Raw genomic sequence first — 23559 nt, forward strand, 5'->3', positions numbered from 1 at the left:
ATATAAATATAATTTTGGTTAAGGTTTTAGCCATTTTGTTATGTGCTTTTGTCATGTTGATACTTTTTTAATTCTCCTTAACTTTAATTTAATGAATATGTGTCTTAGTTTTAGTAATTTTAGTATTCCAACTTATTTTATTTCAGTTAGTTGCCAAGGCAACATTTTCATTTAAACGTTTAAGCATAAGTTTATCATCTAATATTTATGTTTTATGTCAGCTTTACTTCAATTAACAAAAACGACTTTGTAATTGTCTGTTTTAGAGTTTAGTTAACAATAACACTAAAATATCTTGACTAATTATGAGAACGTAGGGGTAAAATGTGCTTAGTTGTCATAATAATACAAATAAATAGGTATTTTTTACTTCATGCAAAATACATTTGATAAAATATACAATAAAAAGCTAAATTAAAAAATATGGAAATATTTATTTTATATTCCATTTTTATGGAAATATATTATTTCTTTTGATTTTGGGGACAAATGTAATCTGGATATGTTACACACTTGTAAAAATGCAATTCAAATAGCTAATTTTGTATGTTTAATAAGCTTTACCTTCTGCAAAGTTCATTGCACCAGAGAAGACCAAAGCAGCAAATTCACCAACACTGAAACCTGCTGCAGTCACACAGCTCTCAATAGCCTATAGATGGGGGTCAATGAGTTTAACATCAATACTGACCAGGGCAATATTAATCATACATGCATGACACTGCAAATCCTAATAGATTAGCTGTCGACTGATCTTGTGGATAACTTACAGCAGGATTTTCATGGTTCAGTCTTTCCACGGCAGCCAGTGAGCAGACAAACACAGCTGGCTGGCAATGAACAGTCTTCATCAGATCTTTCTCGGGTCCATTTAGGCACAGAGACAGCAGGTCATAGCCAAGCACCTTCTCAGCTACAGCAAACATCTCTTTGACATTTCCATACTTCAAGAGTCCTTTTCCCATACCGACAAACTGACTGCCCTGGCCAGGGAACAGAAGGACAGACGCTTTCCCCGGAGCTCTGCGTGTTCTCCTGGGCTTCTCCTCAGGGCTGGGCTGACTGTCATCAGAGGAGATGGGAACATCTGACAGTCTTCTGCAATGGTAGACAGCCGCCTTATTCCGAAACAAACGAACTCTACTATAACACTTGCGAGTCACGCTGAGATTCATGATAAAAACGTTTTTGTTGAAATTAAATTCAACACAAATTTTTTCAGAATACCCTCGCAAACGGAGGTCAAATGCTAACCACTCGTTTTGAAGCCTTACAGAAAGACAGCGCGCACTTGTGTCACACGAACTGTTGAGTATTTCTGCTATATCATGCTTATTACATTAAATCAACGTTTAGAAAGTCAAAATCCTTATTAAAACTTAAGTAACGCTATCGTGTTTCCCACATGTCGTGTGTGTATTTTTCTTCTTTGTATCAGATGTAGTTTGGAAAACTACAAGAGCACAGCGCCATCTATTGTAGTGGAGGGAGGTCAAATTCTACGTTTATATTTTTATATATACCATTTAACATTCAATGTTAAAAAAAATATGGAAATATTTTCAAAAATGAGGTCGTTGCTAGGTGTCAGGAGAACAAGTTGTCACATGTAAATGTTTTTTTTTTTTAATGTTATACTTTTATAAACCTCATTACATTATCCGTTTGACGACAAAATGGTTTGATCTTACATTGGCCGGTTACATTTTAGATTTATGCAGTTTTGTGAATTTCACGATTTATTGTTTAAATTTGATTGAAAAGTAAATAGTCTAAAATAAAATATTTATAGTGACATGCTTACTGGTCAACTTGTCAAACTAAATTGTCAAATTATATTTCTAGCCAATAATTTTAAATGTTCTGTGTCTGTCTGTCTGTCTATCTAGCTATCTCTGAAATTTTTGCTAACTACATTTGTCTGCCAATAAATAATATCTAACTAATCTTGTGCCATGTAGGCTACATAATGTTTGTTTTTATTTTGAATAAACTGTAAAGTTTTAGTGACACACTATATTAAATGATGGTGTATTCTGAAGTGATGTAAAGTCTGAAATCACAGATTAGACCACAGACGGCATCTAAACATATCATCAGTGGATAAAGCACTGGAGTGCATGTAGACAAGACCATTATTTTTCGTCTGCACAAAACTATATTGCCAGAACCCATCCATTATGTTTCTGGGAAGTGAAAGATGCCAGTCATCCTGTTCCTTTTCCTTCTAGTTCACGCACCAAATACCAGACTTCATTTTTCTCCATTTTCTGATTCGGTCTTAATCAGATACGAATACCTTTGCAGCAAACGTGCCACCATGGTAGAGAGCAACTTGAACGGTTTTGTTTTTTATTGGTCTGACAGAAAATTCTGAAACAATACACAACACATTCAAGTGGCAAAAACTGGCTTCTTGGGAGCCCTTGCATGGCAATCCAATTTATTAAACTACAGATGCTCGGTTATACAAAATTGCACCACTTTTAATTAAGGCTTTTAAGTTGACACTTGGCCACCCACCCAACCCATCAGAAGCAGACGATGTTGCATTTTAAATACTGCGCCTCTGTCTCAGTCCTGGTCCTTACATGAAGTTTGTATTTTCTTCAGGTTCCCCCCCCCCTCCCCTCAAATCCTAAAAAGCATCAACGCATTTGGTTGCGGTACAACACACGACTCGTAATGTTAACCTGTGCCCGCTGCTGCTCGGACACTCCCTGGGAGTCGTGTTCTTCACTTTTCACAGTACAAATCCTCAAAGCATTTATAAACAATTCCTTACGTGTACATACCGCATACTGCACCCTGTAAAGAGTCATTTCGATGTTTGAAGAGACCAGTATCGAATGCTACAACTGCGCATTCGGCTCTTTTACGAACACACTTTATGATTGCACTTGATGTAAAATTAATTATTTTCAATTTTTTAATCAATTCTTCCAATTTTTTCTTGCTTAACACAAAGTCCCCACACCCCCACATTCAGTTAATCCATCAGTAACGAAGACAGAAAACAGGGCAAATTATTATTACAAAGTCGAAACAGTCACTAACAGACATCTTTTCCTCACTCTTTACTGACAGGATCCAATATTTGTTTTTCATATCCTCAGTTTACACCAGATGCATCAGCAAGCAAGGGGAGAAGGGCAATGTTTTGAGTATAGTTTGTTGTACATTTAGTTTTTCCTGTGTATTAAAAACCCCAATTCTTTAAAATATATACTGTATTTATGTCCTACGTTTGATCAGGATCAGCTTTGTCAAGAGGGATTTGACTATTTATTATGAGACCATCCAAAAGATGAGCTTCAGACAGATACTAAAACTAAACGTTCAAACCGCTTCTTTTAATACCCCTTTTTGAAAAAAAGCCTGCTGTACAAAGTTCTTTGTAAACAAAACAAAGAAACCCGGCATGGCATATGAGATGGACCCAAGATCGTGGAAATTAATCCTTAGGAAAAATAAAGAAGAAAAAAAAGACACAAAAAGGTCTTAACACGTATTTGAAGGCAACATCTGAGGCTAAGGACAATGATAGTGACAGAAAAAAAAAATTATATTTTTGAACTTTTTACATGTACATCACTGTATCCACAGGTTAAAACTCATCAATAGCTGTTGTGAATATAACATCTCCATAGAGCAAAAATCTAGTAATTTTATAAAAGAGAAAAAAGGCAGAAGATAAAGAAATCATGTTTAGAATAAAAGCAAAACAAAGTTACAAAAAAAGAGTGAAAGTTAGCTGTACGAATGGTTTATATAGGAGCTCTTTGGACTTCCTCTCCTCTCTGGCTAAAATAGTGGTGCTTATAAATATCATTGTAATTGCCATGGCAACGTGCACAGCCTGGTTAGACATTCCCGCCTTACATTTACAACCGTGGCTGTCTCCGTTAGCAATAACACTGCGTGTAGGCTCTGTATTTTTTTGTATTCTTTTTGACTAGCTCTGTATTCAATTGTTTTATTCAGTTGCATACAGTTAGAATATATATTTATATATTTATATGTAAAAATCTTTCTCGCGACATTGGAAAGTGATGATGGTTATCTATGTGCAAAAAACTGTCATGGTACTGTAGCCTTGAATCCATTGGTTGTTGGTTGGTTGGTTTGTTAAAGGGGCATCACCACATAGGAAAGTCCATTCGATGTTAGGTTTTAGTAACGTCGGAATGCTGGCACTGCTGAAAGACACAGCAGTAAATCAGACCTGCAGGAAGACAGAAAATAAAAAAAGAGTGGAATAAAAGTGCAATTATTTTTTAGATCTAAACAGAACCCATTTTTCAACGGTTTCTATAACCTAAATCTTAAAAAGGGGGGGGTGCTTTAGAACATTGATTGTGATGAGCTGTCAATCATTTCTGCTTAGCCAAACATAACTGAGATCCTACCTGGCTCAGAGCAAAAGAACAGCTGTATATTAGAGCAGCTGGCAGGTGGACTTTTTGCGTGTCTTTCCAGGTACTGGAGTTTTCCTGTTGATTTGCCGGACCAGGTCATAGAAGATCTGCATAGACACACACACACACAAAAGCATTTCTCAGTGAATACATACATGTGCCATCAGACTAGATGTGTTTGTCAGACATTGTGTTAGCTTTTACACAATGACCAGAGATAAGCTATTGTAGCAGACAGAAACAACACGGCATGTTTGCTACTGACGTTAAACAACACTGGTAATATAGCAGGATTTGTAATAAGATCTCTGCTACCATGTGTTGTGTAGAGAGGCAGATTTGGGATGTGAGTTGAGAAGGATAAGCTCATAATCCATTCTTTGCTATACATAACAACAGATGATCTCAGTAATGCCAGATAAACAAATTCAGAAGTACAGGATGCACCTTACTAAAAGGTGTTGACAATCAGCACAAAGCAGCAAACTGCAGACTAACAGAGCAAATGGACTTGCCTAAACCCCTTCGAATCAATAAATGGCTTTTTTCTTTCATTCATTGAATGGAAAGCTGATAAACAAAAAGATACAGATGCAATTCAATGTCAGAGAGAGAGAGAGCGCCCTGCCAACACCAAATTTCCTTTCTAATCCTGTAATTTCCTGTCTAATCGGATTTTGGCATGGTTTTGTCCATAAAAACTCAACTTTTATACAATTAACTCAAAAATATATATTTTTTTTTGTTGAAAATGTATTTTGATCCACCAGTGAAAGCTGTTTCAAACAAAGCAGTATCAACCGTTGTTAAACAACAACCCATCTGGAATGTGCTAAAGAAATGTCTTTTTTTTTTTCTTTCTGCTTTTAACTCTCCTATACTGATTATTAGTGGATTTTTAGTCATTTTGGGCTTCAAAAATGAGAAAAGGCGCCTGTTGTAACTTGTGATGGAGAAGAAACATGAAAGCTTGTGAAAAGTAAATCGCTCTGGCTGCATTAACTGAAAGTGATGAATCGCTTTGACTGTGGTCACTCGCACCTGAAGTTCCTCATTATCTTATTGAGAGAGTTCCAACCGAAGATCCATTAAATCGGTATCTGGATTTCGCTTACGGGAGAGTCTGAGACTTTAATGATGATGCAGGTCTGTGCTTTGACACAAGTAAATTAATAATCCTGGAGCAACGCCCAAGCGGGATAAAAAAAAAAGCTGAAGACTTCAAATCATCCCCTTCTGCCCTCCAGTAACCTCTCATAAACTACAGGACTGACTCCAGACCAGCACAGGGGTTTCATATAACTCTGTGTTCACTCGGTTCTCCTTACACACTGCCATACCGCTATAACCAACTGGATTTTTTAACTGACTGAACTCAAAGCAGCTCTATGTCACGTAGGCAGAGTCATGTTGCTCACAAAAGGATGCTCTGTGTCCGAGCGTTGCAGCTGACTGCCTGCTTTGCTAATGTGTGACTACGCTTTCAAGGAGAGATATCACTAGCTGACAATGACACTGTTCTGAGACCTCAGCAGAGAAGAGCAGCTCCATGGTGACGCCAGCACAGGCATGTCAGAAGACAACCGAAGCCGGAGCCCAACTGAAAAGACTGGGCAAAAGATCATGCCCATACACAGCCTACTGAATGAAGCTTTACCTAAGATTAAAAACACCCTTTTAGATTCACCTCTCAATTCCCAGATTTAAATATTTCAAATATTAAGACAACAATAATGGAAAAGCTTATATATGAGTATTCTGTGGTAAACGGTTTACAGTAAGAAAAACAGATCTGTGTGTTCAGTGATCAAGGTAACAATAAATAAATAAATAAATAAACTAATATATATATATATATATATATACATTTCACATTACATTATAATTATAAATTACACTTAATTTTAATTAAAAAAAATATATTTTAGGAGGGAGTTATAGATTTTTTTATACAAATGTTAGTTTGTACAGAAATTATTTTATATTTTAGTATAAAAAACTGCCCCTGCTGGTAGAAGCCATACAATATAAAAAAGTATTTTTTGAAGATGTAATAAAAACAAAGATTGAAGTATGTTTTACAAGAAAGTTCAAAATGTGACAAAAATGTCACGTTTAATTCATTTCCAAGAATTTTCCTTAGTGATATATAAAAATCAAAAATAGTTTCTACACCATTTTGTTCAGCTACACCATTTACAAACATTCTCTATTGGCGTCAATTAAAAAGTAGCCATGTATTCGGTCACTTTTTTTTTTAGGTCCAATTCTTGCCATTAACTACGACTTTTGCCTCAATAAACTCCTAATTTGCTGCTTATTAACAGTTACTAAGGTAGCTGTTAAGTTTAGGTATTGAGTAGGATTAGGGATGTAGAATATGGTCATGCAGAATATGTGCTTTATAGTACTAATAAACAGCCAATATGTTGTTAATATGCATGCTAATAAGCAACTAGTTAAATGTGAGAATTGGTCCCTCCCTACTAAAGTGTTACCATGTATTCGAATAAATAAATCCTTCAATAAGGTCTTACATTGTAAAAACTCTGCTTTAACATGAAATATGTGACTTTTTATAACATAATGGGTAAAAAGAGGCCTTATTTTCCATCTGTAAGTCATTCTCACCTCATTGACGTTAATCTTGGACTTTGCAGAGGACTCCAGGAAAGCACAGCTGTTCCACTGACGGGCGAGATTCTGGCCTTGTTCCTTCCCGACCACCCTCTCGTCTTCCAGATCACACTTATTACCCACCAGGATCATTGGCACCTGAAAAGAAACACTTCGACTGAGTTTTCAGATTTAAATGAGTCATGTAAGGATCAAGAAATCAAGTGATAATACAATGGTTTAGGGATTAGAACAAAAAAAGTGAATGTCTTTTTGAGAAGAAGTGACAATTCATTTGCATTTTCAGCACACATTTCACACACAAAAACAGTTCAAATATAAGTTTACATGGTCATCATTTCCTACTTCTCTATTTGTTTTTCATCCAAGGAGCTATTTAGAGGCATTAGCAGAAACTGTGTTGCTATATTAGCAGAAATCATTCTTAAGGGGCCGCAGTTTGCAACAGCTGTTGTATTTCCTTAATTGAAAAAGATACTGCAAAAGATGGAAAAAGAGAGGGAAAAAAAGAGATAGCTGAAACCCCTTTGGTCATTTCGAGGCTTTAGGTGCATTCCTATTTGCATACAACACGACAAACGCAGCTAAAAACCCCCACACAACTCTCAGTTTTTCAACTGAGAGACAGTCCAGATATAATAACAGAAGTGAAACTATGAGACAAAGCATTTACATTTGATTTCAGCAGATACTTTCAAAGCAACAAGAAAGTTGACATATTGTGTAAATGATAAAAAAAGCAAGTAGCCCAGGCAGAATTAATAACCGAAAGGTCCTGTGTTAAATCAGCTGAGCTGAAGAAGTGGACAGAAATAGCGCAGGTCAACTGAGGTCGTCACACTAACATCTTTCTCAGAAACCGTTTAGAATGAGTTCTTACACACACACACCTTTCACACGGATTTTTTTTTCCTCCTAACAAACTTGGCCGCGATTCAATCCAAGCCTAGTCCGACTTTGTGACAAAAGACACTATATCTTAAGGGACGTTCACACATAGTTATTTTTGCAATAGGAAGTCAATCATTTTCACTGAAAGTTGTTGATTGTCAGCGAGTATGATTCATGCAATCTTTTAAAAACGTAGTGGCAATGTACTATTTGTAGTCATGTTAGTTTCAGAAAAACAAAAAAAACAAACATTATCATTATGCCTATTAGCGACCTCCAGCGATAACATTTCTGGAATTGCGATAAACCGGAAAGCAATCAAAGTAAACTCAGCTAGCAAATTTTTTGCTTGCCCAACCAGAACTGTCAAATAGAGAGAGGTGTACAAGAAGGGAAGACGAGCCTCTTCACAGCCAAAAGGTCACCCTCACTGGCGATGGCAGGCATGAGGGCTCAGGGTGGGTGTGAAAAAGCAGATACTGGTACTGAAACTATCAAAGCACAGGGTGAGATGAAAGTTAAAGGCAGGGCAGCAGACACTGAGGTTGAGTTTCTGGAGATGAAATGGAGAGCTGGACAAGACTCACATCATCCGTGTCTTTGACCCGTAGAATCTGTTCTCTCAAGTCCTGCAGGTCGTTGAAGGTGGACTGTGCTGTTATGGAGTATACTAGTGCAAAGCCCTGGCCGTTCTTCATGTACAGGTCCCTCATGGCTGTGAATTGTTCCTGAGTGGGAGAGAAAGAGGAGGTGAAGTGAGGAGGAGAAGTGTTCAGATAGTGTATTGAGGAGTTGAGGTACTGACAGACAAAATTGAAAAAAATCTCTAAAACACTTCAAAATATTCATAGTGAGTACAGAGCAGTTTTTTTTTTGTAAGTAACACTGTCCAAATATGAAATAACCTATACGATACCAACATATTGTGCTTTATATATATACTGGTTTATTGTAGTTATTATATAACTAAATTATAACTGAAGCAATGTAAAAAAATACCAAAAGCACAAATATGATGAGACTTTAAATGGTCATTTGATTTTAAATAAATGTGTTCCATCTGCATTTAACCTGTAAACACCAGATGGAACTTCCATTCAAAAGTTTGAGGTCACATTTACTTTAATATTTGTATTTAGCAAAAACTCAAGAGCAACCGCAAAGACATTTATAATATTACAAAATAATTCCATTTCAAATACAGTTCTTTTGAAATTTCTATTTATCAAAGAACATTTTCCACAAAAACATTAAGCAGCACAACTGTTTTCAATATTGATAAAGATAATAAATATTATTAGCAACAAACCAGCATAATAGAATGAATTCTGAAGGATCAAGTGACACTGAAGACTGGCTGCTGAAAATTCAGCTTTGCCATCACAGGAATAAATTACATATATTAAGGGTAAAAAATAATAACTAATAGATATCACCATAGTTAGCTGACTGATTACATTAATAATTACAAACATGTTTGTATTACAAGTTTTCTACAATGTTATGTTTAAATGTGCAAATGAGGCATTATATAATTAAATATGCACTAATTAACATACATTTCTAGAACAAAAATCTTAATATTGGATAAAGCCAGGTTGAAAATGATTGTTTCATTTTACAGAGGTGATATTGGATAGCTCTTTTTATCACTCTATAAATCAGAAAATACTGTCAACAGCCAGGGGGAAAATACATTTTCACAGTTTATAAGGAATAAAATGTTGTATAAAACCAGGCAAATTACGCATGAACAAACCCCTCTGTAAAAACCTTCAGAATATGCTATATGTCAGTATTATTGAAGCAGAGATATTTGGCTCAGTGCAGGAGAAAAAGTCTCATACAAACAGAAAAAGTGCTATGAAAGAAACACTTAAAAATGTATTTTGGATGTTTTCTTTCCACTAGTCTGAAAAAAACACTTCATTTTTTGCACAAAGCCTCAAAATTAAACCGTGCATTTAAAAACAGCATTTTTGCCTGTAGTGTCTCACCTTCAAATATAAAAAACAGTTATTTAAAATTGCAATATTTCACTTTTTTTTTTTTATATGTCAGTATTATTGAAGCAGAGATATTTGGCTCAGTGCAGGAGAAAAAGTCTCATACAAACAGAAAAAGTGCTATGAAAGAAACACTTAAAAATGTATTTCGGATGTTTTCTTTCCACTAGTCTGAAAAAAAACACTTAATTTTTTGCACAAAGCCTCAAAATTAAACCGTGCATTTAAATTTAACAGCATTTTTGCCTGTAGTGTCTCACCTTCAAATATAAAAAACAGTTATTTAAAATTGCAATATTTCACTTTTTTTTTTTTTACACACTGCGGTTCTGAATGAACTCCGGTAGCTCAGATGGCTCAGATAGACAGTTCTTGTCCTGTATGAGCTGAACATGAAGTGACCTGATAAGGCTAATAAGGCCAGAGACACATCAATAGCTCCACAGCTTTGTTTCCTCTGGGTCAGTGTGCTTCTAAAAGCCATGGAGAATGAAGATGGTTGTCAAAGGTAACGTGTAATATGTCTAGTAAAGGAAGGCTATAGATGAGAATAATGATCTTTTTTCTCTCCAGAGGACACAACAGTGTCTCATTAAATGTGCTAGTGAGTGGGCATGAGCTCGGGATTTGTGGGGGAGAAATCCACACAAACAAACTCAAAGAATTGTATAGACTTTCTTTCTTCCAAGAAGATATTTTAAGAATGTTTTTTTTTTTTTATAATTTTTGGAGCTTGATAGCTGCTGGCTATAATTTACTTTCATTACAAGGAAAAGAGCAGCATAAACAATTACCAAAACATCTTTTGTGTTCCAAGTCATATAGGCTCAGAACAACATGAAGGCGAGTAAATGACGCCAGAATGTTCATTTTAACTATGCCTTATGCCATTTGCAGACTGACTTTAACAGTTATTGTTTAAAGTTTGTAGTTTAAAGTCATTCTGTTCACAAGTCATTGACTTTGTGGTTTCAACTCACCCAATTTCAATTAAGATTATGTTCTGGAGTCTCCTTTTTTGCAACTAGCACTAGATTGAATAATACTTTGACCATTTCAGAGCAAGTGCCAGTCCTACTGTACAAAAACTGAAGCCAATTTGTAGTTCACATCTCTGACAGGAATATTCTCAGCTTCTTTGGCTCGGTTTCATTTGACCGTGGCTCCATTCTGGGGCAGAGAGCCCAAGGACAACATTCACCATCTGTCACTACAACTCAGAGTTGTAAAACAGGGGCTTGCAGAACTGGAAAGATGTCCTTATCCCCCATAGGGAACGAAATTGCTCTCTAACCTTCTGCACCTGTATGAGACGAGGATGACCACGAGGATGCACATGTACACACTTATTTATCACAGACCGGAGGCAAATGTAACACATTTAGTTGTGCTACAGTCAATCAGCACCAGCTCACAAATGTGATTGACTTACATTGTGAGAAATGTTCAACAACAACAACAAAAATCTGATTTAGAAATGTTTTTTTAAATGTCTGATTTGTTTCTTCTAAGGTTTTAATCCCATTGATTTCAAACCATCATTTAATCTCCAGGTTGTTTGTTAAAAGTCAACACGGATGACTTACTGTACACTGATACTGGCAGCTACCATACAAGATTTTATCTTGGCTGTGACGTCAAAGGACATTTAAACACCAGTTGCATGTAACAGTATGACTGAATTGAAAAATCATTAACTCTTTAAAATACATAGATGCATGTAACTGTCACAACAGCACAAACTGTCTTACCGTGCCGGCAGTATCCAGAATTTCCAACATACACTGCTGTCCATCCACCTCCACTTGCTGCAAAGACAACAGAAAATCAACAACAAACTGACTGGCATCAAAAAACAACCTTTATGGGGGATTAGTACACACAAAGACTATAACACTTTCAGATTGCAACACCATTTTACCTTCATTTTTGTGACATCATTTAAATATCAAAATAGTTTGCCTTTTTTCATATTTTTCCTGATCTGATTTTAATCTACAGTAATTATAAAAAAATATATAATTAGTAATAATAGTAATTATTATAATCTGGTTCTCCAGTTTGTAAACAGTGGGACCCAGTAAGTATTTGGACACATAAGCAGCATTTAAAAAATGTAAATAAATTAATTAGATTAATTGAAACGTGTGTGTGTTTCAAATTGTAAAACAATGTTAAATAGTTATTTTTTTCTAATTTAAGACAAAAGTCACTTTCTGGTTGAGAAACCTGTTCATAGTTTTGTAGTTGAACCGACTTCACATATCCACTATGCTTTAAATTATTTATAAACACTGTGTTGCTATTTTATCATTGAATGTAATAAAAATTATATTTTAAGTGAAATTCAATATTAAGTGCAACTTTAGCATTTAAAAATTATCAAATGTGACCCTGGACCACAAAACCAGTCTTAAGTCGCTGGGGTATATTATTTAGCAATAGCCAAAAAAACATTGTGTGGGTCAAAATTATCGACTTTTCTTTTATGCCAAAAATCATTAGGATATTAAGTAAAGATCATGTTCCATGAAGATATTTTGTAAATGTCCTACCGTAAATATATCAAAACTAAATTTTTGATTAGTAATATGCATTGCTAAGAACTTATTTTGGGACAATTTTAAAGGTGATTTTCTCAGTATTTTGATTTTTTTGCACCCTCAGATTCCAGATTTTCAAATAGTTGTATCTCAGCCAAATATTGTCCTATCCTAACAAACCATACATCAAAGGAAAGCTTATTTATTCAGCTTTCATATGATGTATAAATCTCAATTTCGAGAAATTGACCCTTATGACTGGTTTTGTGGTCCAGGGTCACAAATATATTTAGTGTCTCTGTATACACAAGGAATAAAATCAACACTAATAAAATGTGGTACTGTACGTCAACGCCGGTAAGCCTCGGCTACAGGAAGTGCCCATGGGACAGCAGCGTAAGCAACAGCGAGGAAGGGAGGTGCTGGTCAAGATGGGACTTCCTTTTACTGTTTGAGTGAAGGTTCATTTTTAGACACAGCCTTTGTCTCAAGGCCTTGGGACAGAGGCCATTAAAATATAAACATCATCGAACACAGCAGTCTGAGCGCAGGGTCGATGAGACATCCCACACACACACACACACACACACACACACACACACACACACACACACACAGTGTTTTCTTTGATGTGTGTTACTAGGGCAGGACGGGGTACATCCTGTAGAAATGTGTCAACTGATAGGAGATTCTGTCATGATATACCTGCATTGCAATTGGAAAAAATCTGACATAAGCAGAAATTTATATTATAGTCAGCAAACTGTGTCACAGATGGGCATTTACAGTTCATTGATTGTAGACAGCTTCATTGATTATAATGGGAGCAATTTAGTTTTCATGCAAAGCGCTGCACTATTTGGGTCTGGTGTAACTGTAGGTTTTTGTGGGTGAAAAAGTCATTTCTTTTTCACCCACAAAAATTTGCCGAACATTGGTAAATGTGGTCATACCTGAAGGTTTCCATTTAAACTTACACTTGAGTTAACAACAAAAGACAAAAAATTTAATTGGATCAGCCACAAATGTGTAATAACCAATATATACAAAATATATTCTATATTTATGTTCCAAATTGTTAAGCAACCTACAGTTACACCAGACCCAAATAGTGCAGCGCTTTGCATGAAAACTAAATTGCTCCCATTATAATCAATGAAGCTGTCTATAATCAATGATTTTTTTCACCCACAAAAATTGGGGAATTTCATGCGAGGGTGAAAGATTTTCCCACATAGGTTTTGCAGTTGGCTTAAGTTGTCAATGGATCGTAATAGACAATGGATCTTTTTTTCTGAAAATTTTCATAATGGGAGCAATTTAGTTTTCATGCAAAGCGCTGCACTATTTTACGCTGATCCAATTAAATTTTTTTGTGGGTGAAAAAGTCATTTCTTTTTCACCCACAAAAATTTGCCGAACATTGGTAAATGTGGTCATACCTGAAGGTTTCCATTTAAACTTACACTTGAGTTAACAACAAAAGACAAAAAATTTAATTGGATCAGCCACAAATGTGTAATAACCAATATATACAAAATATATTCTATATTTATGTTCCAAATTGTTAAGCAACCTACAGTTACACCAGACCCAAATAGTGCAGCGCTTTGCATGAAAACTAAATTGCTCCCATTATAATCAATGAAGCTGTCTATAATCAATGATTTTTTTCACCCACAAAAATTGGGGAATTTCATGCGAGGGTGAAAGATTTTCCCACATAGGTTTTGCAGTTGGCTTAAGTTGTCAATGGATCGTAATAGACAATGGATCTTTTTTTCTGAAAATTTTCAGAAATTCAATAACGTGACCGCACCTAGATATAAAGTCACAAAGTAGAGTATTATGTCACAATTGCAAGAAATAAAGTTGCAATTGTGGGATATAAAATGACTTTATCTGAAACCGAGACATATTCAGAAATATTAAATCCCTCTGTCGTAACAGAAAACATTTGCATATTGTGAGATAAGTCATAGCCAGTGTTGAGAAGGTTACTTTGGAAATGTAACAGGTTACAGATAACAAGTTACCCTATTTTAAATGTAATAAGCAATGTAACTATTTCAATTACTTTATAGTAATGTAACATTACATTTGATTACTTTTCTACATTTCTAAAGCTTTCAACTGTTAATCATTTTCAAACATGGCAGGGTTAATCTTACAGTAGTACTCAACACTGATTACTGTCAGACTTTCAAAATCCTTCATCACTTGAATTAAGATGATAATAATTTAATTTAAAGCACAGCCACCACAAAATCAGACTTACTTTGAGATAATTCTGAGGTTAAATACAGATTTAAAATCATAACAAGAAATAGTTTAATAGCTATGATACGGTTTTTGAAATCAAATCTTTGCATAGCTGTGACAGGAAACACTTGTATCTAACAATGCCTTGGAATAAACAGTTAATCATAAAAAATGAGCATGTGTTCTATTCGGTGTCCTAAACTCCTGAAACATTGGACTGCTCATTTTAAAGCAGTCAATGGAATTTATGAAAAAAATCAATTAAATCTGTATGTGGGTGTGTGTGTGGAAAAAAAATCAGATGTAACCCCCGTTGTAATCGTTAACATTTCCATAAGTAACTGTCATTTAATTACACATTTTTTTAATCTCAGTAGCTGTAACTGATTAATTACATTTATTTTGTAATTAAATTACATAATTCCATTACATGTAACTAGTTACTCCCCAACACTGGACGCAGCAAATGTGAGATGTCTAATCATAGTCTTAATTACTTCTTTACTTATTTCAGTCCCAAAAAAATGATATAAGGTATTTAATTCACTCGATTATAAAAGTAGTATGGCTTACTTCATGGTTCCTTCAAAAAAACGATATACTAACTATATTTGGATAAGTCCATTTTATGTGTTACTGTACAGAATGTGCTGGGCTAGGAAAAGGTAAGAAAACAATCAAATGGGTTTTGAGTCTGGAAAACATTAAAAAGACATTGGTTTGACAACTTATGCACAATAAAAATGATGCAGAACTTGCCTTTCTGTATGAGTCTTCTATTGTGGGGTCATACTTTTCCACAAAGATCCCTTGGACAAACTGAACAGTCTGGAGAGCGAGAGAGAAGGAAGAAAGAGAGGGAAAGACAAAGAGAAAAAGACATGTCCATTAAATGTTACGATACTCAAACACGAAAATGTTGACACAGTGCAAAATAACTTTCACTTCCAGTGGCTGACGGGGAATTCCATTTTAAAGACTCCAAGACTTAGAGATTTTTGTGTCCGCTTATGGCACAAACAAGCCACTGCGTGCCATTATCGCTCTCCTTGCTCTGAAAACCACATAGGTGCTCAAATGAAAAGGCCAATGGCCACTTCACATAGAAAAAGACCAGAGTGAAACCTGCACTCGCTGGTCAAAGATCAGAAAGCATTTCGATGTTGCCGGGATACCAGTTACCTAGCAATTAACTACCGTCGTAAATATAAAAAGATTTATAGATGGAATTAAATTGCAGGAGGTTGAACAACAATCGTGTTGAAACAAAAGACCGAATTAAAGGCGATCGGCTCTGCAGTGACTTCACAGGAAGTGCAGGGGTGGTGGAGAATATGAAAATCATGTGATGCTGCCCTCAGGTGCGGAGGCTTCAGGGCCTCCATAGTTCGGGTGACCTTTGATCATCCTTTTTGATTCGCACTTCACCAGCCTAGATCCATTAATGAGAGCTCTGTTTGGACAGGCATAAACAACAGAAAACCATTAAGATGCTGATCAACTGTGGGAGGAAGACAACGGCCTGATGGGAGGGAGAGGAAGAGACTGATAGGGAGAAAGAAACTGAGCAAAGGCAGGTGATGTCAGCCACGAGGTATGAGTGATCTCATTGCATGAGCGCTCGTCACATACAGCAGGCTTTGTCCTGGTGAACGAGAGATCATCTGTTTACCTAATGCCTTAGTGTGAATAAAAAGAACCAAGCTAAATAAAGAAGAGCCTTGATGAGTGAAGAAATAATCATGAATTTAGATTAGTGCCTGTGTGCTGTGAAATTACAGGCAGCTAACGCTGTCTTTCGTAAAAAATTCATTGAGATGAGACTAGTTAATAGAAAAGATTAGAGAGGATCTTAAAAGGATAGTTCATCCATAATGCATATTCTGTCGAGACGTTCATTTTGTGTGCATGTGTGTCTGGATCTATTGATTCACTGCAAAAATAAGTAAAAAGATAAATTAATAAATTTAAGTAGTGGTTAAATTTAGGGATTAGGGGTGTAGAGAAAATGTGCTAATAAGTTTTAATAAAAAGCCAATATGTTAATAATAGGCATGCTAATAAGCAACTAGTTAATAGTGAAAATGGTCTCTATACTAAAGTGTTAACTCCTACATCCTAATAACTACCTTACTAACTATTAATAAGCAGCAAATTAGAAGTTTGAGGTAAAAGTTTTAGTTAATGGTTTGTTAATGGCAAGAATTGGACCTTAAAATAAAGTGAGACAAATAAATAAATGCATGTTACAAATGCATACATAATAAGTCGTGGCCTAATGGTTAGAGAGTCGGACTCGTAACCCAAGGTTGCGGGTTCGAGTCTCGTACCGGCAGGGATTGTAGGTGGGGGGAGTGAATGTACAGCGCTCTCTTCCACCTTCAATACCACGACTGAGGTGCCTTTGAGCAAGGCACCGAACCCCCAACTGCTCCCTGGGCGCCCCAGCAAAAATGGCTGCCCACTGCTCCGGGTGTGTGTTCACGGTGTGTGTGTGTTCACTGCTGCGTGTGTGCGCACTTTGGATGGGATAAATGCAGAGCACTAATTCCGAGTATGGGTCACCATACTTGGCCACATGTCACTTCACGTCACTTTAAAAACACATATGCATACAATGACCTGAATACACCTTTTACAGGATGAGAATGCCTTTAATTTCTGAATTTTTATTGGGGGGGGGGGGCATAAATATAAAAAAAGCTGACAACTGTCCTTATGATGAAAATACAATTAAAACACCATTAATTTATATTTTTATTGATAAGAAAAATGTAGTAGTTTAGCACATTTTATTACTAATTCTTACAAAAACAATGGTTTCAGTGCTTATTAATATTTGAAAAAACATTTGATTGCAATATCAAGGTCATGTAGTGCAACCAGCATGCAGATGCATGTTTAAAAAAAAAATACTAAACATGAAATTAAATCATACAGAAGACCCCTGAATGGCCTCAATATGTCAACAAGTCTCTTAAAACATGGAAATGATAGTTCCGGATTTAAAATATCATGTGGTATGTCAATGAACGATTGAATGAATGTAAAAAGTAGACACATAAAAATTAAAAATACTTTTCACATTTTAAAAAGTAGTGAAAAAAGGAAATGGTAACAATTTTCATTACAGTGCAAGCATGTCTCAGTAGTGAATGGCAGAGAGAGATGTCTGCAAGTGGAAACACACCATGTCCTCTTTACTCAAGTGTATGTCGCTTCACTAGTTCTCTACTTGGCTATAAAACCACAAAGAATGTTTTTTGCAAACCGAGGATTCAATATGAGAATTCCAGTGGCAGTTATTATGATATCTCTGCATATGCAGTGAACCATCTTCTGCTATTCCCATTGTATTCCTCGCACTTCATCAGCCCTATGCATCTCAAGGCTGTCGCTGGGCCGCATTGTGCATCTGTGCCTGTTGGAAGTCAGCGCTGAGGACGCCCGGGGTTTGTGAGCGACCCTGGAGAGGTGATGTGTGTTGATGCAGCAGAGTTCAACTGATGTGCTTGAGACAGACCATACCATGTGCACGAGTGTCAGCTGGCACATATGCTCTGAACGTCTTTTATCCTGCAGCTCTGTTCTGGCTGGTTTACACTAGTGCCTCTCTAATGCACACACACACTTTCTGGCACTGTTCCATACAGTAGCTCTGAACTACGACCTACTCCACACCTACACACACAGACACACGCACACACACACACACACACACAGAAAGAAGGCTAAAAATAATCCATATATGGGAAGAGAGGTGTGGAAACAAGGCATGTAAATTCAATGGAGGCCACTGATTACAATGTTCCAACAAAGAGCAGTGAGGATGTGTGAAGGAGAGAAGTGTGTCTGTGTGTGTGCATTGCTCTGCTCTCAGCGATTAGATCAAATGCACACAGGCACGCTCAGCATGCTGATATCCCAGCAGCCACTTCAAGTGAAAGCAACAAATATTGTGGAGATGATGGGTATCAAAGGATTAGTAAAGGTCATGTTTATATTAAAAAAAGCTCTTCTGTTACAATTAATAAACAGAAAGAGTTTATTATTGCATTACACTATTCATTTGGGTATTGCCGTAAGTCCTTGAAAAAGTACGGGACATTTTATTATCTTGCAAAAAAAGAGGGTAGCTATATATACACATTAATATATATTTATATGTATGTGTAAATACTCATACATAGTATGTAAGAAAAATAATATGTTTGATACTACAGTGACTGCATTTTGTTGAATAATTATTATTAAACTAATTATTATTATTATTGCAAAGAAAACAATCCTTTTACACGGTCATTGTCCAAGGAAATTATTAAAAATATTACCTGGGAATATTTACTGTGTCTTAAATTACTTTCTAGTCACTGTTAGAGTAATTTTAGATATATAAACATAACATTAAGGACACTTTCAATTTAATTCAGATCTATTTGTAAAACCAACTAAAAAAATGTATTGTTAAAAATAATTGTTAAATACACTACCATCCAGTAAGATGTTGTTGCTGTTTTTTTTTTTGTAGTTTCTTTCACTCATTTATTTGATCAAAAACAAAGTAAAAATAGACATATTGTGAAATATTATTAGTTTAAAACAACTCTTTTCTATTTTAATATATTTTAAAATGGAATTAATTCCTGTGATGTCAAAGCTGAATTTTCAGCATCATTACTCCAGTCTTCAGTGACGCATGATCCTTCAGAAATCATTCTAATATGCTGATTTGTTGCTCAATTTCTTCTTATCAATGTTAAAAACATACTTTTATAGAAACCGTAGTCCTTTTTTAGGATTATGATTATCAGAAAGTTCAAAAGAACTATTTTGCACCATTACATGTCTTTACTATCATTTTTGATCAATTTAATGCATCCTTGATGGAAAAAGGTTTTTAAAAAAAATCTTACTAATCTCAAACTTTTGAATGTTATGAATGCCTTTTGAATGCCTTAAGTTGGCACGTTAACTCTAATAGCCCAGAAAAATTATTTTGTAAAATATTTTTCTTTTCTCTCAAATGATCCACGGACCGCCTAGCACCCGCTTGCGGCTCCCTGAACTCAGTTTGAAAACCGCATCTGAGATTCGAGAGCGCTGATGGGAGGTGAAAGGTGGCTTTTGTTTTTAGGCTATCGATGAGGATACAACACATTAGCATGTGTGGTCTCACTCAGGCACACAGAAGTCAGCAGCACCACGGGCATCTGAGTGGATCCGCTCCTGCCTGCAGGCAGATGGGCTCTCTGTGTTAGCTCTGGCAATCCATCATTACAGCTCAAGCTGACCCTGTTGCTCCTGTCCGACTCTTTGTACTCCCCCGGACTAACGAAACTCATCTGACAGATAAACTAACAGTGTGTTGCCTGGTGATGCGACAGTTCCTCAAAACAGACAGATCGAGTCAATGTTTGAGAACAGCCCAACTCATTTTTATTTTAATTGCTGTAGTCAAGGGTGCAGTACAAGCATGAACACACAAACTCATGAGTAACCTCTGAACTAGACCACAGAAATCAAAGTCCATGGTGAATCCATGCTATCGGGCCATATGTCAAACCTACTACTTACCATATAGCTACTAACAACTGACCACAGTGTGGTTTCTTCCTGTAACTGTGTAAATTGAGCCATACGCACAAGTGCTGAGCTAAATCACACTAATGGCTGCATATTTCCATTTGCAGAACTGTTCAAGAGTGCACAAGTCAGCAAAGTATTGTTCTGGAAGTAAATGTCATATTTAAATCTTTATCGTTATATTCATTTGAAATTCAAAAGTTAGTTTAAAATGCAAGTGTCAAGTTCTTAAAAAAAATATTCTTTCTATTTTAGTTCATATGTTAGTTCGTATACTATACCATTTAAATGTTTAATTAACACTTATTTAGGAAGCATGCATTAAATTGATCAAAGGTGAATATATTTGTAATGGTCCAAAAGATTTCCATTTCAAATAAATGATATTCTTTTGAATGTCCTGTATTTGTCTTTTCGGCAGATTTGCAGGGCTACTTATAAAGTGGGTAGCCATTGTTACAGTCTATACAGTTCCATTACAGGACACCAGGCTAACCCCACACAGTAATGATCTGATTTTACAGACCTGTCTCATTCCCCATTTGCACGAAGCAGGACAGGAGCTTAATGTGAATGCATTTACAACATGATTAACTCTGCATGGCCATTTCATCTAGACCCATCCATAGTGCTCCAATTAGAGTTAATGGACAATAAAAGTCTATGTGCTTTACGCTGAAAGAGGTCTTCGCTAAGAGGGAAGAGGATGGAGGCGGACGGTTCTCACACCCGGTGGCACACATACAGCCAATGGGTTCTTTGTTGAGCCCTGAAGTGAGTGGGTCGGGCCATTGTGGCTGCTCTCCAATGAGTGAGCCATTTGAGTTCATTGGGATGGAACAAACTAGGTCAAAGTGGTGTCAGCGGGACGTACGGTATTACATGCGGAGTACTAGCGTGCTAATGAGCTAAGGAAGCAAACAGTGACCTCAGTGATAAGAGATAATTCATGAGGAAACTGCTCTGTTTTTAAACTCCAGGGTAAATGTGGAAATTTAAAGCTAATGGCATGCAGCAGAAATTTTCCACAGGGTTTTGTCATTCTGACCCACTGAATTTTAGAAGAGCTGCCGAACTACGTGTGGTTTTGCAATGCTATTCTGACATATATTATGCTGACTGAATAGCAAATGCCAACACACTGAGGCACAGTCATTTCACTGTATCTGTGACTCAGCTATGTGATGTTTGAGTGGTTCAGAAAGCGCACCGCAACCGACCACAGGCCAGTTTGGTTCTCACAACCTTTATCGACCTGATTGGGGACAGATGTTCTCCAGAGACGCTACATGGCTGGACGGAGCAGCGCAGAAACTCTTTCAGATGGGGAAACCAGTTTCTCTACAGTGAGACAATGTATGTTTTTCCCCCGAAATAAGATGTAATTTGTTATACATGTTGAGGGGGATTCCTAAAATGGACTTGGCATAAAGTGCAAGACAAATTCATAATGTTTAAAGGGATGTAAGGGTCGTTCTCATGTCTTTCCTTCTGTAGAATACAAAGGTAGATATTTTGGAGAATGTTTTAATTGTTACAATAAAAGTAAATAGGGTCCAAAACAACGGTGGACCCCAATGAATTCCAGTGTGAGGGGAAAAAAACCACCAAGACATTATTTCTATGAACTTTACCAAGTTTTTATGTTTGGAATGATCACAGAATTGTCAGGTGAACTATTCTTTAAATGTCGAAACCTAGATTTTCATTACACTATTATCTTGACTAAAATACTTTGCGTTAAAATGAACTTTATGTGGTACTCTCATGAACGTGTCTAAGTCTGACACGGAAGAGTTTTTTTCTTTGCGCACAAACAGTATTCTCGTAGCTTCATAAAATTAAGGTTTAACCACTGATGTCACATGGACTATTTTAATGATGTCCTTACTATCTTTTCGGGCCTTGAACGTCTCGGTTGCATTGCTGTCTATGCAGGGTCAGAAAGCTCTCGGATTTCATCAAAAATATCTTAATTTGTGTTCTGAAGATGAACGAAGGTCTTACAGGTTTGGAATGACACGAATGTGAGTAATTAATGACAGAATTTTCATTTTTGGGTGAACTATCCCTTTAATAGTGTGACACCCCTAGACTGAATCACTTGAATTTGAGATGCTTGTTGCTGAATTGGCATCACTTGTCCATCACAAGGAAAAACCTCAGCAAGCACCACTTATAATATCTGTGGTCTGGAACTAGACTGTAAGATGCTTCCGAAAGATAAACAAACATGAAAATTGTTGTGTTTATGTAGAAAAGCAAACAGCATGAAAAAGAGATAAAGGAAGGAGGCAGGGATGTTTGGCAGCCACTTACCAGCGCAGACTTGCCGACACCTCCTGATCCGAGGACTACTAACTTGTATTCACGCATTGTGCAGTGTGTCCGTTAACTACCTGTAGAAGAAACAAGAGAAAAAAAGAAGGTAAGCCTCCAGAATTTCATACAAGTAGCTTAGCTACTCAAAAGAAAAATAAATACCGTTTTATTCAGTTGATTTTCTATTAAACTTTGAACACAAAAAGTTCATGAAAAGTACACCGTAGCACTTCCATGCATAACCTGAAGCTGAGAGCCGCAGTCAATCAAGCAACAAAAGGGATTTAGACCTGTGGTCGGCCCTCAAGTTCAGAGCTATCAGAAGGCCGCCAGCGTGAAATTGCTATAAAGCTGAGTATCTAATCTGAACTGCACCCGCAAGACTCCTGCCCACTCATTAATTGGAATGTAAAGTTTCCTTTGACGTCACAATTATGTTTCAACTTCAGCTTTTGCACCTCAAAAAGATCATCAATCAGCTGACACGTAAGGGTGCGTTGCCCACGAAGGTGTTTGGTTTGAGGTCGTGTAGCTGTGCACTCATGCCATTTCCTTCTTTGCAGGAAGAGAGTGGAACAAGAGCTGTGTGGTGGGGTTGACAGAGATCTCAGATAAACGACAAACATGTACACACACACACACACACAGGTTTGTTTTTGTGAAAAGTGGGGACATCCCATAGGCTTAATGGTTTTTATACTGTACAGACCGTATATTCTATTGCCCTACACCAACCCTACCCCTAAACCTATCCCTTACAGGAAACTTTGTGCTATTTCAGATGTTCAATACACTCCATTCTGTGTGATTTATAAGCGTTTTGAAAAGTGGGGACATGGGGTAATGTCCTGAAAAGTCACCTTCTCCTTGTAATACCTATGTCATACCTTTGTCATT

At 36.5% G+C, this 23559-nt stretch overlaps 2 protein-coding genes across 4 annotated transcripts in view; both read right to left on the reverse strand.

Moving 5' to 3' along the window:
• The window catches only part of LOC107695903 (malonyl-CoA-acyl carrier protein transacylase, mitochondrial-like), a 3259-nt gene extending 1761 nt beyond the window's left edge, over positions 1-1498 (reverse strand). Inside the window, exons 1-2 of the mRNA XM_016496009.1 lie at positions 771-1498; positions 565-652 (exon numbers count right to left, since the gene is read on the reverse strand). Coding sequence (XP_016351495.1) covers positions 565-652; positions 771-1175 — 493 coding nt within the window. The 5' untranslated portion in view covers positions 1176-1498. The remainder of the gene's footprint in view (positions 1-564; positions 653-770) is intronic.
• An 837-nt stretch (positions 1499-2335) lies between these two features.
• The window catches only part of LOC107695907 (ras-related protein Rap-1b-like), a 76465-nt gene continuing 55241 nt past the window's right edge, over positions 2336-23559 (reverse strand). For all 3 annotated transcript variants that reach the window (XM_016496020.1, XM_016496019.1, XM_016496021.1), the window contains 7 exons: positions 22660-22739; positions 15517-15585; positions 11704-11760; positions 8534-8674; positions 7050-7193; positions 4410-4525; positions 2336-4225 (listed from right to left, as the gene is read on the reverse strand). In XM_016496020.1, the coding sequence (XP_016351506.1) occupies positions 4439-4525; positions 7050-7193; positions 8534-8674; positions 11704-11760; positions 15517-15585; positions 22660-22716 (555 nt within the window). In that variant the 5' untranslated portion in view covers positions 22717-22739 and the 3' untranslated portion in view covers positions 2336-4225; positions 4410-4438. The remainder of the gene's footprint in view (positions 4226-4409; positions 4526-7049; positions 7194-8533; positions 8675-11703; positions 11761-15516; positions 15586-22659; positions 22740-23559) is intronic.

The sequence above is a fragment of the Sinocyclocheilus anshuiensis genome, unplaced genomic scaffold (genome assembly GCF_001515605.1).
Source record: "Sinocyclocheilus anshuiensis isolate Anshui unplaced genomic scaffold, SAMN03320099.WGS_v1.1 scaffold538, whole genome shotgun sequence".
Classification (NCBI taxonomy): Eukaryota; Metazoa; Chordata; class Actinopteri; order Cypriniformes; family Cyprinidae; genus Sinocyclocheilus; species Sinocyclocheilus anshuiensis.